General features: G+C 34.9%; 1 protein-coding gene across 8 annotated transcripts in view; it reads right to left on the reverse strand.

Annotated features, from left to right (window-relative positions):
- Positions 1 to 14,724, reverse strand: part of QTMAN (queuosine-tRNA mannosyltransferase) — a 386,232-nt gene that overhangs the window by 295,707 nt on the left and 75,801 nt on the right. Inside the window, exons 2-3 of one of the 8 annotated variants that reach the window (XM_078070745.1) lie at positions 10,156 to 10,252; positions 8,374 to 8,539 (exon numbers count right to left, since the gene is read on the reverse strand). The exons of 6 other annotated variants lie outside the window; for them this stretch is intronic. In XM_078070745.1, coding sequence (XP_077926871.1) covers positions 8,374 to 8,407 — 34 coding nt within the window. In that variant the 5' untranslated portion in view covers positions 8,408 to 8,539; positions 10,156 to 10,252. Of the gene's footprint in view, positions 1 to 8,373; positions 8,564 to 10,155; positions 10,253 to 14,724 lie in introns of all 8 variants that reach the window. One more of the 8 variants, XM_078070746.1, reaches the window with a different exon arrangement.

A 14,724-nucleotide genomic window follows, 5' to 3' on the forward strand; every position in this document is an offset into this window, starting at 1 on the left:
GACCAGAAGTGATGCTGCTGACCGGCCGGCAGAAGAACCCATTCCTTCTTCCGTGACCAAGTGTTTTCTCTCCCAAAACTAAAGCTCTCGAGTCTAGCCTTCCAAAATGATGAGTAAACTTCTTTAGTCAGGGATGTAGTAAGCCCTTTCCTTTAAACTTCTTGCTAGTCAGAACTTTTCACAAAATCTACCAAAAAAAAAAAAAAAAAAAAGACTCATTCGCATTAATTTTCTTTGTGTTGCCATCATTCATTGTCTTCATTTTTAATTTAGTAGTATTTTTAGCCAAATGAAATGAAATACAGTCAGTTTTTCTCAATCTGTCTCAGCTCTACTCTTTATCTTCTGGGACCCAATTCATGTGATCCTTTAACAACTATTTATTTCACACCAAACTAGATATCTCCCTAAAGCTTACCAATCTAGCCTCCGGGCATATTTCTTAAATAAAAGCAGTAGATCTTTGTAAACCTAAAATTTGCATACTAAAGGAACAAATCAACTATCAAAAGACCTAGTAGTATATAGCAGTTGCTCACCTCCAAGCAGAGTTTAAAATTCATTTCAATTTATTATTTTTTTAAAGAAATAGCTATTGACTTTTTCGCTTTGCAAAATACTGTGTTTAATGGCCTAGTTAAATTAGAGGTGATAGTGTGAAGCAAGTGCTTTAAATTGGTAAATTCTAAACCTTTTAATAAAAGTACATCAGTCAGAAGTTTTAATAAGACTCAGCAGGAGAGAGAAGAATTAACAGTCTGTAGGTATCAAAAGGGGGTGATAGGCAATGATAACCTTAATCATTTGCATAGGGATTTATAATTTCATTGCTTAAAGGTTAATGAAATTATGTGGTATTTTGCCCACTCTTATCCAGTAAATGATTTCATGCCTTGGTTTGTATATATTTATCGACTGAATCATATAACAGAAGAAATGACTTTTTACCAATTAATCTACTGCATTTTTACTTACGTACTCCTGGGTGCACAACTATCATTATCTGTTCTAACCAACAGCCCTAAAATAAAAACATAAGGTTTCCAACAGCATCTCAGAAAAAAGAACAAACTCATAATCAGAATTCTAGAAGTCCAATAAGTTGCTAAAGTGATTGCCTTTTTAAAAATTAGATTACATTCCTTTACCAACTTTATACTTCAACTACTGCTAAATAGTTGCTTCTGCCAAATGTTAACATAAAGTCTACCCTAGAGATTAACGAAGGCATTGAGAACACATTATTTGACAGTGAAACTAGATGGAAAAATGCAAACAATACACACAAATAATTAGAATAGGTAAAATAATAAAAGATTCTAGGCTGAAGCAATTCTTTTAAACCATCACAGGGCAAAAACAACACACTACTGTGGCCTTGCGTCACTGAGCACCCAGGAGGTGTTCAAGGCCAGCGCTTTGCTTGGTACCTAGTTCTAATGGAAAACTGTAGAGTCTAGCTTTAGGCAGGGTCGTGTTTCTTACTCTGGCTGCACATTAGAATCACCTGGAGGGCTTACAAAATAATAATAAAACAAAAATAAAAAAGCTGATATTTAGGCTCTACAACCAGAGACTCAAGTTTCATCAGCAATTTTTAGAAGCTCCCTGTGATTTCTTATTGTCCAGCTAGGATGGAGAAATATAGCTATAGAGCAGTGGGTCTCAAAGTGCGGTCCCTGGACTAGCAGCAGCTGGGAACTTGTTAGAAATGCAAATTCTCAGGTCCCATCCCAGACCTACTGAACCGGAAACTCCAGGCTGGGGCTCAGCAATCCGTATTTTGAGGAGACTTCAGGGGATTCTGATGTACACTAATGTTTGAAAACACTGCTTTACACTTGATCTTAACCAAAAGGCAGAGGAACAATTGAAAACATACTGCTGTAGAGTAAGTAAAACGTGGGTTTCAATCCTTTCTCCACAATTTACTGGCTATATGACCCTTGGTCAGCTCTCTAAACCTTACTTGCCTCACTTAAAAAGAACGAGTTAGCTAACATTTGCTAAACATGCATTATGTACCAGAGAATGTGCTAATAAGCACTTTACATACATTACATAATTTAACCCTTACAACAAGCTTACCAGGTAGATATCAATATCATTTAAACCCAAATATTATGAAATTTGTCCAAGATTACAAAGTAAGCAGAATCAGATTTAACTCATTTTTCAAATCCAAAATCACTGCTCTTCCCTTATTTCACAAAATATGCTCACCCCCCCTCCCTCCCTTCCTTTCTTCCTTCCTTCTCTGTTTTCTTCCTTCATTTCTTCCTCTCTTCCCTACTATCTTCTCTCCTTCCTTCCTTTGCCCCAGTATGTCTCTATCTGTCCTCACTTTCTCTGGGAGTTTATTTTCCTATTGTAAAGCTAGAGATTAACTAGCCTCTACAGTTTTACTGAGTGACTACAAAGTACTTAGCATTCTGCCATATGCCAGAGATGAAAAACTTAAAATTTTTAAAACTTAAAAATCATAGTAATGAAGTTACAAACTAGATGGAGACACACATTTTGCAAAACATAGGAACACATATGACTTAATAACTGGTGAGTCAAAAACAGAAGTAACTCAGGAGTTCATGAGATTGGAGCTCAGACCAAGGCATGAGGCCGAAGGAAGTATGGCTTATCCTGAAACAGGGTGAAAATCTGTCCTGCACAGGGGGAGAAACAAGGGTTACAAAACAGTAGAAAACAAAGCTAAGTAAGCTAAATGGATCCAGATTGTGATTTAGAGTAAGAAGAATTTAACTTTAGCATAGTAAAAATATAGTTTTTCACAGAATATTTTGGATGCACTGATAGTAAAAAGGTAAAGTTAAAGTCAAATCACAGGTACTTATTCTAGAGAAGAAAAAAAAGAAAAAGAAAAATCGACCTAGGATTATACTGAGAAAAAAAGGTGGGGGGGGGCAGGAGAAAAAGTCATTTCTTTTGCTAAGTGTCATGATCCACTCTGTACTACTGATAGTATGGAATGTTCCATAGGCTATTCGTATGCATTACACAGTATTTTCAATCACTCACTAATCCAGCCAACACTGATCACATTAGTTAAACACCAAAGGATGAATAGATAAATAAGATACCAACCCAGGGCACATGGAGTATTTATGTAGGAAGCAGACTGCCAAATGTTGTATGCAACATTTACATGAAGTTATTAGGAATTCCGAAGGCCACCCTAGACAGACCGATTCTTAGAAATGACTTCTGTGAAATTCCTGAAAGTCAATGAGGTATAAGCTAGCCAAAATGTTCCACACACAACATGTAAGAGTACTTTGTTTATGCTAGCACCACAACCGTCAGCTCACAAGTGGAGCATCCCCAGTTCCATCGACATTTAGGCTTACTTATGGCTAAGAAAATCATGCAAATATAAAATTCAGAGGTTACACTTTTTGACATTTATATCATTCATTTCATTTTTTTGCTGAAGAACTAATGAATCACTATACTCAGAAACCCCCTGGAAGATTCTATGGATGTATAATGAAGGAAAATGTGAGGCACACGGGGCTGACTGAATTCACCAGCACCTCTACTTTCCAACTCTGTCAATGATAGTCCAGTGCTGTACAACACCTTCTTTAGTTCCCCATAATCGGACAATTGCATAATGCCTGTTTGTTTCTGAGCACCAATGTAAGAAGCATGTATATCCATCATAGTATGCTGAAAAGATGCTGCAGTTAGTTTTGCTCAGAATACATGTGAACTGAATTTGCTATAATATTAGAAATTATAGCATTTTTCAAACTAAATATATTTAAGAATCAGTAATGCATCTTAGTGAAGTTGCTTATTAATAACTTACATAATCAAAGAACTGAACTCCTGAGTTAAAAGTTACTTGAAAGGTCACCTGGTAAAACACTAGCTTTTTAAATTTTTATTTCTCTCTCTCTTTCATATAGATAGATAGATAGATAGATAGATAGATAGATAGATAGATAGATAATTTGGTAAAATACCAGCTTTTAACACACATACTACCTAGGACAGATACAGTGTTGGAATTAAAACAATGGTATGGGGGCACCTGGCTGGCTTAGTCGATGAAGCATGCAACTGATCTCAGTTGGGGTCATGAGTTAGAGCACCACACTGACTTTACTCAAAAAAATAAAGAAATAGAAAATAAAACAATGGTATGAAAAAACCTCCGAGTGCTTTGAGTAATAAATTTCCTTGGCCCCAATATGTCCAATTCTTATACATGACTGTATTTTACTAAAACTCAATCACCTGTCATCTCATTTTTTAATAATATAAACTCTCCAGGACAATGTGATAGGACTAAAATATTGGGACTTGAGAGTAGTTCCATTTCAATAAAAGTGGTCAGTATAAAATCATCTTTTAAAATATTCAGACCATGCCATCCAGATATCCACATGCACTTGGATTTATAAGCATTAAAGAACTTGTTTAGATTTACTGAAGCTATACCTGCTGTCAAGAAAAAAAAGTTGTGAAGGTTGATCAAAAACAACTTTGCCTCAAGTATCATGTTAATGCTTTCCACTAACGCTGTCCTAAAAGTTAACAGTCAATGCAATGCAAAGGTTTCTCTTTATTTCTATATTTAAATCATCACAGGTTTGATCAAGCATGCAAATCCCTTTAGGCTCAGGGTTCCCATCAAAATGTCTTATAGGAACATTAAAAATTGAGTGGGCATAAACAACTCCAACAGTGCGCAGCTCATGACAGCATTGCTGTGATCTTTGTGTTTCATGTGCAACAAAACTGGAGAAGTTTGCAAGGGAATAGAAGCAACTAATTACTGTCTTTTGCTTGAAGGCAGGTGTGCTGATCTCTACAGGTGTCTGGACTGCAGCACTCAGCCTACTGCACTGCCTTTTAAAGACATTCACCGTAACAACTTGCTGAAGCCCTGCAAAATACCTCCTAGAATACCAAACTGTTGGGTGTTCAGGAAGAAACATGTTATGACTTCTTAAAGATACCAGGAAGGAGAAAGCAGTTGGAGAGGCTTTAGCAGTTTATGAAAGAATAGTATAAGACAGTATAAAAAGTAAATAATATCAGATTTTATCTATCAAGTGCACACATTAAACAAAGATACCAATTTGTCTTAAGGAGTACAGAAAGTTTTTCAATGAAAAGTGTTACTTTCTAAATAGGAAATAAAAAAGAAAAAACTAAATAATAATGCCACGTCAATGCATCTTTTTTCATTCGTGAAAGACAGTGACCAATGCTGGGTATGCAATTTAAGAAGGACCAAAAAACGATCCTAGAAATTATCCACTATGGGAACCTAGCAAACAAAATAGTTTTTAGCAAACAAAATAGCTGATGATAGGGAGGTAAGTATACCATAAACATGAGATGCCATTTATAGGATTAATGTTCCTTAAGATCTTTCCCATAATTGTTGGAAAGAAGTATGCTTAATAATGAAGAAACATATAAACCAGAGACAAACATCCCCTGCTTTGCTACTTGCTACCCGCGTGATCTTGCACAAGAAACTTAGCCTTTCTGTGCCCCAATTTCCTCATCTCATGACAAAAAAGACCTACCTCATCAAGGATGAGTGTCAAGTCTAACATTCTCAGGCAATGAAACTGCTCAGAATAAGAAAATTCCTATAAATGATAATATAAGGTTTTTACCAATTATTCTCATCCATAATTCCAGCGTTTTTCTTTAACCAAATGAAATCAAGACAGTATTTCAAATCACCATTAATACTAAGCATCAACTGTGTAACCAAAACATCACTGGTCTGTAAGAAAAAATAACAAAAGCAAGAGTTAAAAATGTTTCAGACTATTCTCAAAGGAACCAAAAGGGAAGAAAATTTTAAAGCAAAATGTGTACAAAGTACACAAAAACAACATAGGATTTCCAAAATTAAGAATGATTAGGCCCATGGGAATGATCGGAATATAACCGAAGAAATATCCCTCCCACTTGAGTAGACTATTACATCAGACTCTTATTTCTTCATATCTGGACAATGCGATAATCTTCTATTCTCTCTTCCTTTTTAATTCCTCTTCCTCCTATTCATCCTCCAGTTTTCAATGCCGTCCCAACCACCATGAATGTTAAGAACTGACCTGCTGAGCTTTCTTTAACAGAGACCTAATTATCTCGCTCTGCTACCCACAGATCTATTGTAGGGGAGGCAGGCACATAGATAATTAAAGAGGTGTGTGTGTGTACGTGCACAAGTATGCACATACACATATATGCATGTGTGTGCATGCACAAAGTACTAAGAGAGGATAAAACATAGGTGGATTCATTTTGCCTACGATAAGTCAAGGAAGGCTTCATACAGCTAACAACAGCTGGGTGAAATAGTGCCTACAAAATAAATTCAAAGCTCCAGGCAATGAGCATCGATTACTGAGCCTCAATCTACATTATACCAACTGTGTACCACACTCTCCTCACATGGATCTAGATGTCCTCATTCTCTAAACACAGTGGACACTCTGCTGTCACCTGGCCTCTGGCCTCTGCCTTGAATTCCTTTTTCATCTTCCCCATCTTTAAAGTTTTAAAAACATGATACCCATATATACCCATGCATTCCACTTCTACTTATGTTTTTTAAGAGGGGAGGGGGGAGAGGAAAAGGGAGAGGGAGAGAAAGAATCTTAAGCAGGCTGCACGCCCAGCACAGAGCCTGAGACACAGGGTTCAATTTCACAACCCTGAGATCATGACCTGAGCCGAAATCAAGAGTCAGACACTTAACCAACTGAGACACCCAGGTGCCCCTCTACTTATTTTTTTTAGACAGTTAAAAATCAATGGCATCCCAGGGCGCCTGGGTGGCTCAGTCGGTTAAGCGTCTGCCTTTGGCTCAGGTCATGATCCCAGAGTCCCCGGAAGGAGCCCCACATAGGGCTCCCTGCTCAGCAGAGAGCCTCCTTCTCCCTCTCCCTCTGCTGCTCCCCCTGCTTGTGCTCTCACTCTCTCTCTCTGCCAAATAAATAAAATATTAAAAAAAAAAAGCAATGGCATCCCAACCACCATGAATGTTCAGAACTGAGAAAGACAAAGTTAATTCCTTCAAAAATTCTGAAGGAGAGGGATTTGCAATATAAAATGTAATCATTCAGACAAAAATATCAATCAAGTGAGAAAACTGAAAAAAGATATTTTTCTCTCACATAATCTTTCTCAGGAAACTACTCCAGGATATATAGCACAACAATATAAGATTAAGACAAGAAAGAAAACAATATGAGATTCAGGAAAAGCTAAAGGGAGTGCCTAGTTTAACAGCAAAGAAAAAGCTCAGGAAGAGAGCAGATCTAGAAAATGAGATAGAAGGAGAATAGAAATCTCCTGGAAGAATATATTCAAGAAAAAAATTGAAAGAAAATATCTGATGTGCTTCATTTTATGGCAAATCAGAGTAAGAAGCTCCTAGAAGATATAGAAAGAAATAACAGTGACAAAGAAATTACACAGGAAAAAACAAGGCATTAGTAACTTCACAAAAAACAAAAAAATCAGAAGTGAACTTTTTCATCAGAGCGCATTACAATGTTCAGTTATAAATATCAGCATGGTATAATAATGTAACACTAAAAATAAGTTAGCCAAAAGTTGTAACCTAACAATATTGGGAATATGCAGAAAAGAGATGGCAGTATAAAGGTGAAAAATCATCCTCAAAGACCGTAATATAAAGTCAACAAACCATATCTAAAATAAATGAATCAAAAGGTAGCAATGTGTGTGTATGTAATGTAGCAATATGCAGAAACAGGGGCGCCTGGGTGGTTCAGTCATTAAGCATCTGCCTTCGGCTCAGGTCATGATCCCAGGGTCCTGGGATCGAGCCCCGCATCGGGCTCCCTGCTCCATGGGAAGCCTGCTTCTCCCTCTCCCTCTCCCACTCCCCTTGCTTGTGTTCCCTCTCTCGCTGTCTCTCTCTCTCTCAAATCAATAAATAAAAGCTAAAAAAAGAAACAGATGAAGGGTTAAAAATGGTTGCCTCTAGAGAAGAGGACTAGAAAGAATGGGTAAGAAACCACTGTATTTTCTAATAGGCCTTTTACAACACTTAGAATTTTAGACTAGGTAAATGTTATTAGTTTGACAAAATAAGAATTTAAAAGAAAGAATCAGCCATGTTCACAAGAATATTTTTGACAGTGTTTTTCATTAACAGTAAAAGGCAGAAAGAATCTAAGTCTTCAATAATAAGTGACTGGTTAAATAAATTACATTATATCTATACAGTAGTTAAATGACTAGTCATTTAAAATTATGGTGCAGAAAAATATTTAATGACATGGAGAAATGTTCAAAATGAAAAATGACAATTCAAAATACAGTTAAAAAAATTAAAAAATGGAATACCAGGGGCGCCTTGGTGGCTCAGCTGGTTAAGCATCTGCCTTCAGCTCAGGTCATGATCCCGGGGGTCCTGGGGCCAAGCCAGCATCGGGCTCCCTGCTCAGCCGGGAGCCTGCTTCTCCGTCTCCCTCTGCTGCTCCCCCTGCTTCTGCTCTCTCCCTCTCTCTCTCTCTCTCAAATAAATAGGTGAGATCTTAAATAAATAATAAAATAAAATGAAATAAAATAAAATAAAATAGAATAAAAAATGGAATACCTATGAAAATATTAATGGTAATTTTAGAATTTTTTTTCTCAATGCTTCTCTGATTTTCCAAATTTTCTAAAGTAAATAGCAACTTTGTAAATGGAAAAAAAAACCCACAAATATAAATTTTAAAATAACTCATCATTCCATTTTAAATAATGTCACTTCATGAAGTCTCCCCTGAATTAATCTTTCCCTCCCCCTGTATTTTCTATGTGCCACCATTAGAACGTTAATGCAATCTGATTTGTAATACAGGTAATTACTTATGTCTGTTCTCCCATTGGATTTAACCTGCTGAAGAGAGGACCATGTGTAAGCCATTACAGTACAGGTTGAGTGGAATATGCCTAGGCTTCTTAAGACAATCCCCCTAAAATGAGGAAATCCTAAAAATGGTCTGAGCATTACCTTAAAAAAACAAAAAGGATTGATGGACTAATTTTCAGAAGGATAATAATCATATAAAATATAAGTTCTCAGGTTGGTTGCTCTTATCACATTGCTGTTTATACTACCCTCTCTCACATACACTGTCTCTCAGATTGACTTTTTGACAAAAGCGTTCTGTTTTGTTTTGTTTTATCTAAAGGCTTTCAGTGAGGCAGTGTATAAATGCAGATCCTCAGGGTTTCTTAACAGATCCATATTTATCACTCCAAAATGCCAATTACTTAAGGATTTGATTAGAACATCAGTTACCCAAATGTTACTATAATAAATTAAAATTAGGATTATTTCTTTATGTGAGTATATGGTTTCCAAATTAAGCAGAAATTTAAATATGTTTGGGGGAGCAAATATGAAAAAACATTCATAAGGTTTGGCTTTTATTTAGAACTAGTTTCAAAATGACTAATAAATGAAGCAGCACAAATTCTACAAACAAAAACCTTTCTGGGCAAAACCAGAAAATTCCACTCATTCTATTATGCAAAGGATTTTTAACTCTGTCCTATATAAAGGAGTCAACATCCAGAACATTTAATAAAAAGTCATAAAGGCGTTCTAATATTTCATCCTGGTAGAACTATTTTCTCCATGAGATCAACCACTACTTTTCAGCATGCTTTTGAATAGGCTATGTATGAGTAAGAGGAGACACAAAGAACAGAATGTTATGAAGTAAAGAGCTATTTTATCCACCCTCACTCTCCCATCCCCAGAGGTCTGAGCGAGAGGGCATAAGGACAAGGCAAATGGCCTTCTACAGAGCAAGGTTAAACTGTCTATTGAGTGACAACTGTGGAATAAGGAAGGAATTAAATTCTAATGACAATAGAATCTGTAGACTTACATTTCTTAAACTGTATCAACTTTTAAAAATAAACAAGACTATTTTAACTACAGAAAAATAAAGGATAATTTGCTTTAAAAAATAACGTGCCAGGAGTTTATTTTATATTTTAAGTTATATGCAATAAAGATATAAGTTATTACAGAGAGGACACAGGCAGAAAAACTTAAAACCAAAAATGTTATGAATAATACCAACTGAACTTTATTTGAGCAACTCAAAAATTGTAATGTAATAAAACATTTTACAAGAAATCAACTTACCATCAATTTTTCAAGAACATACCTTCTGCAGTAAGCAAAACACACTACTAAGAATTCCAGAAAATGCAGACCAATCTACAATAGAGAAAGCAGATCAGCAATTGCCAGGGACTTGAGATGGGGGCAGGGGGTTTGACTTCAAGAGGGCACGAGGGAACTAGACAGAAATGTTCTAAATAATAATTGTAGTTATAATTACACAGCTATACGCTTTTGTCAAAACTCAAAACACTGCCCACTTAAAATGTATAGTTCACTGTAAGTAAATTATACCTAAATAAAATTGATATAAAAAATACACTCATAACAGGTGATCATGGCTGACAATCATTCCAATTACATAAAGACTTTTTTATTGTAAGTTACTGTGTTTCTGACACACAAGGTTAAAGATACCATTAGTAAAAACTAGCTGAGTGATAGTATTAGTTTACAGTTACCAGTCGTAATAACTTATTACTGACCTCGAGGCATTTCCACCCACACTGTACTCACTACATATTACTTTATACTACTGGTTACGTTTTTTTTTTTCCTACTGATTTAGTGTTGAGACAAAAGAAAAGAAAGAAAAAAGAAAAAAGTAGCATCCCCAAGATCGACCTCAATTCTTTTCATTGAAGTATTAATACACTGATTTACACCAGGAAGTATTTCAGACAAGTCGTTTTTCTTTCTTAATACTAAAAAAGCAACAGTTTTTGAAAAAATATAGAACAGCTATCTTGATTTCTCACACTGTACAGTGATACTTTAGGTGATTAATAGAGATTTTTCATAATTATATTTAAACAATTATTTCATATTTGAAGAAAGTAAAATTATTTAATAGGCATTAAATACCCAATATGAACTTATAAAAAAATCTACTGCATGAAAGTACATTTTTAAAGTGGAAATATGATAATTTTATTTCTTTCCATTGTTCACAGTGTTTCCATCGTATATAAATTTTACTAAAATGTTTATCAATAATGTATCAATTTTTAAAATATAACATGACCTATCTCACACTTAATAAGAGAAATTGGTTTAAGATAACTTACTTCACAAATCTTAACAAAAAAACACTTAAGCAGTTTACTATTATTTTAAAAATTAATTACACAGTAACACAGTAATCAAGACAGTGTGGTACTGGCGAAAGAACAGACAAATAGATCAAAGGAACAGAATAGACAGACCAGAAATAGACCTACACAAATATAGTCAACTGATCTTTGACAAAGGAACAAAGGCAATTCGAATAAAGATAGGTTTTTCAACAGATGGTGATGGAACAACTGGACATCTATATGCAAAAAAAACTTGAATCTAGATACAGACCTTATACCATTCACATAAAATAACTCAAAACAGAGCATAGATCTAAATGCAAAATGCAAAACTATAAAACAACTAAAAGACAGTATATGAGAAAATTTAGATGACCTTGGTCTGGCCATGACTTTTTAGATACAAAACCAAAGGCACAATCATTGGGGGGGTAGGGGGTGTTGATTAAGTTGAACTTCATTAAAATTAAATACTTCTGCTCTTCAAAAAACACTGTCAATAAAATAAGAAGACAACCCACAAACTGGGAGGAAATATTTGCAAAAGACATATATGATAAAGGGCGCATTCAAAGTATACACAGAAGAACTCTTAAAACTCAACAAAAAGTAAACAAACAACCCATCATAAAAGTAAGCCAAAGTTTCTCAACAAATATCTCACCAAAGATGATACACAGATGACAAGCAAATAAGCATATGAAACTGATCAATATCATATGTCATGAGGGAGCTGTAAATTAAAACAATGAAATACCACTACACACCTCTTAGAATGGCTAAAATCCAAAACACTGACTACACCAAATACTGAAGAGGATGTGGAGCAAGAGGAACTCTCATTCATTTTCAGTGGGACTACAAAATGGTACAGCCACTTTGGAAGACTGGCAATTTCTTACAAAATGAAAATTAAACATACTCTTACCACACAATCCAGCAATCATGCTCCACAGTATTCATTTAAATGAGTAGAAAACATGTCCACAAAAACCTGCACATAAATGTGTACGGCAGTATTATTCAGAATTGCCAAAACTTGGAAGTAGCCAAGATGTCCTTCAAAAGGTGACTGGATAAACAAACTGAGGTACATCACACAATGGATTACTATTCAGCACTAAAAAGAAATGAGCTCTCAAGCCATGAAAAGCCATGCTCATTGCCAAGTAAAAGAAGCCAATATGAAAAGGCTAGATACTATATGATTCCAATTATATGACATTCTAGAAAAGGCAAAACTATGGAGACAGTAAAAAGACCAGCGGTTGCCAGGGGTTCTATGGGAGAGAGGGAGGGAGAGAGGCATGAAAAGGTGAATCACAGGGAAAACTGAGGATTTCTGTTAATAATGATTGTCAGTGTTGGCTCATAGATTGCAACAAACATACCACTCTGGTAGGGATTTGTTGGTGGGGTAGGTTTTGGAGGTAGTAAAGACTTCTTTACTTTCTACTCAAATTTGCTGTGAACCTAAAACTGCTCTAAAAATTCAAGTCTATTATTTTTGTAATTAATTACATAAAAAAAAGTTCTTTCCAAAATAAGGTCCAGATCTTTTATGTACAGTTTAATATGGAAATGTAATGCAATGGCTTTCCTGCGCATACAACCTAAAGGATCCACTTTTTCTTTAAACCATGTCAGATCCTTTCAAAAGTATCTTTCTTCAAGAGAAGTTTATGGGTTTTGCTTTTATGAGAAATTCAACAAGCTTCTCATATTGAGAAACAGTTCTTATTGTCAAAATCTTAAGTTTTACAATAACAGCTTCACTTTTACAATGATGGTTTCAAAAGATTATGCTCTCAATGCCAAGAAAGAAACATGCACCAATACGTGTCAACTCCAGGGTTTTACCATATTATACACAATTGATTTCTTCATTCAATCTCTTGGCATTTAGTTGCTTTTCTTTCCCAATATATGAAAAAAATCATGCTTACAAGCCTCTCATTACAAAAAAGAAAGTATTAAGAAGCTAAAAGCTCAAAAGAAATGTATTAAATATTAACAAGTTTAATTTAGACATCTAATTTTAAATCTTAATATTTTCTAAGAAAGCACCCCAAATTCTTGACGATGATATTTTTAAAGTTTGACTAAGAGCTGGATCATTTAAAAAACAATCAAAATTTATGGGGGGGGGATGGGTAAAAGAACATAAAAAGTCAGCAACATAATCATGTTTGAGCAATGGTATAGTCTTAAATTCTTCAAAGATATGATAATTTAGGTGATCTATAAAAAGCAAAGCCAGGACTTAAAAGTATACAAAAACTATACAGAAAAGTATACAAAAAGACATTAAAACCATCTTGGTAAGAGACTTTTATTAAAGCAGAAATTCGCTTTCAAAAAATGCAAATCAATGTTTTTTAGTAATTACATATTTTTTATTTTTATTTTTTTAGTAACTACATATTATATGTGATGTTCTGTGACACTTTCCTGCCTCCAAAGGACTTACAGTCTCAAAGAGAAGACACAATGAATACAAGAGAAATCATTATTAGTCACAAGTGATAAATGATTAGTTGAGAGAAGCATGGAAAACAAAAATTATGGTTATCTTTAGCCTTAATAATTTGGGAGAATGCAAGAAAGATAAACAATTCATTTTGGATGCAAATTGTAAGGTATTATTAATATCTGGTAAACACCTTCAGAAGTCAATGCCAAGCTGCTAATCTAAAAATTATTAGAATATGAAATGACGGATGTTAACTAAACTGATTGTGGTAATTATTTCATAATATATGTAAGTCAAGTCACCCTAAACTTCTACAGTGCTGTATATCAATTATATCTCAATAAAACTGAAAGAAGAACACATGCAAAAATCATTAGAAGAGAGGTGAAGATTAAAGACATTGGGTTAGATGAAGTCACTCGAAAAGAGAAAACTAAGCTAGAGAAAACAGACTAAAAACAGGGCTTCGGAAAAGCTAATTTTAGGAGTAGGTAGCTAAAGACTGGGGGGAGGGTTTAAAGGGTTAGGTGGACAGGGGAGGAGAGGGAGAGCTAGGACAGATGAACCAACAAAGCAGTTAAAAAACTAAGAAACATTACAGCAGGGAGTACTGTTACATAGTCTACTCCAGAAACAAACTAAAAATAAAAAAAAAACCTAAAAGAACAAAAAATAATGAATACCTCATCATCAATGAAACAAAGTCACAGCCACAACCACAAACCACAAACTATCACCAAAAAAAAAAAAAAAAAAAAAAAAAAAAAATTACTGTATTAGGTGATATCTGGAATCAAAATGAGGAGTAATGCTGAGAACCAAACCACACCTCCTCAGATCTCAGGCAGAAAAGAGATTTCCCTAAAGCTGGAACAGTTCTAAAGCCCAGTCAAAGAAACTCTGTTTAGGGTAATGATGTTTCAACATCTACGTAGGATAAGACAGGTTTCTCCAGAAAATCATGTCTACAACGACAGAAGGACGGAGGAAAACCCAACAAGATTTTGCATTATCAATGA

Source organism: Halichoerus grypus, chromosome 4 (genome assembly GCF_964656455.1).
Source record: "Halichoerus grypus chromosome 4, mHalGry1.hap1.1, whole genome shotgun sequence".
NCBI lineage: Eukaryota > Metazoa > Chordata > Mammalia > Carnivora > Phocidae > Halichoerus > Halichoerus grypus.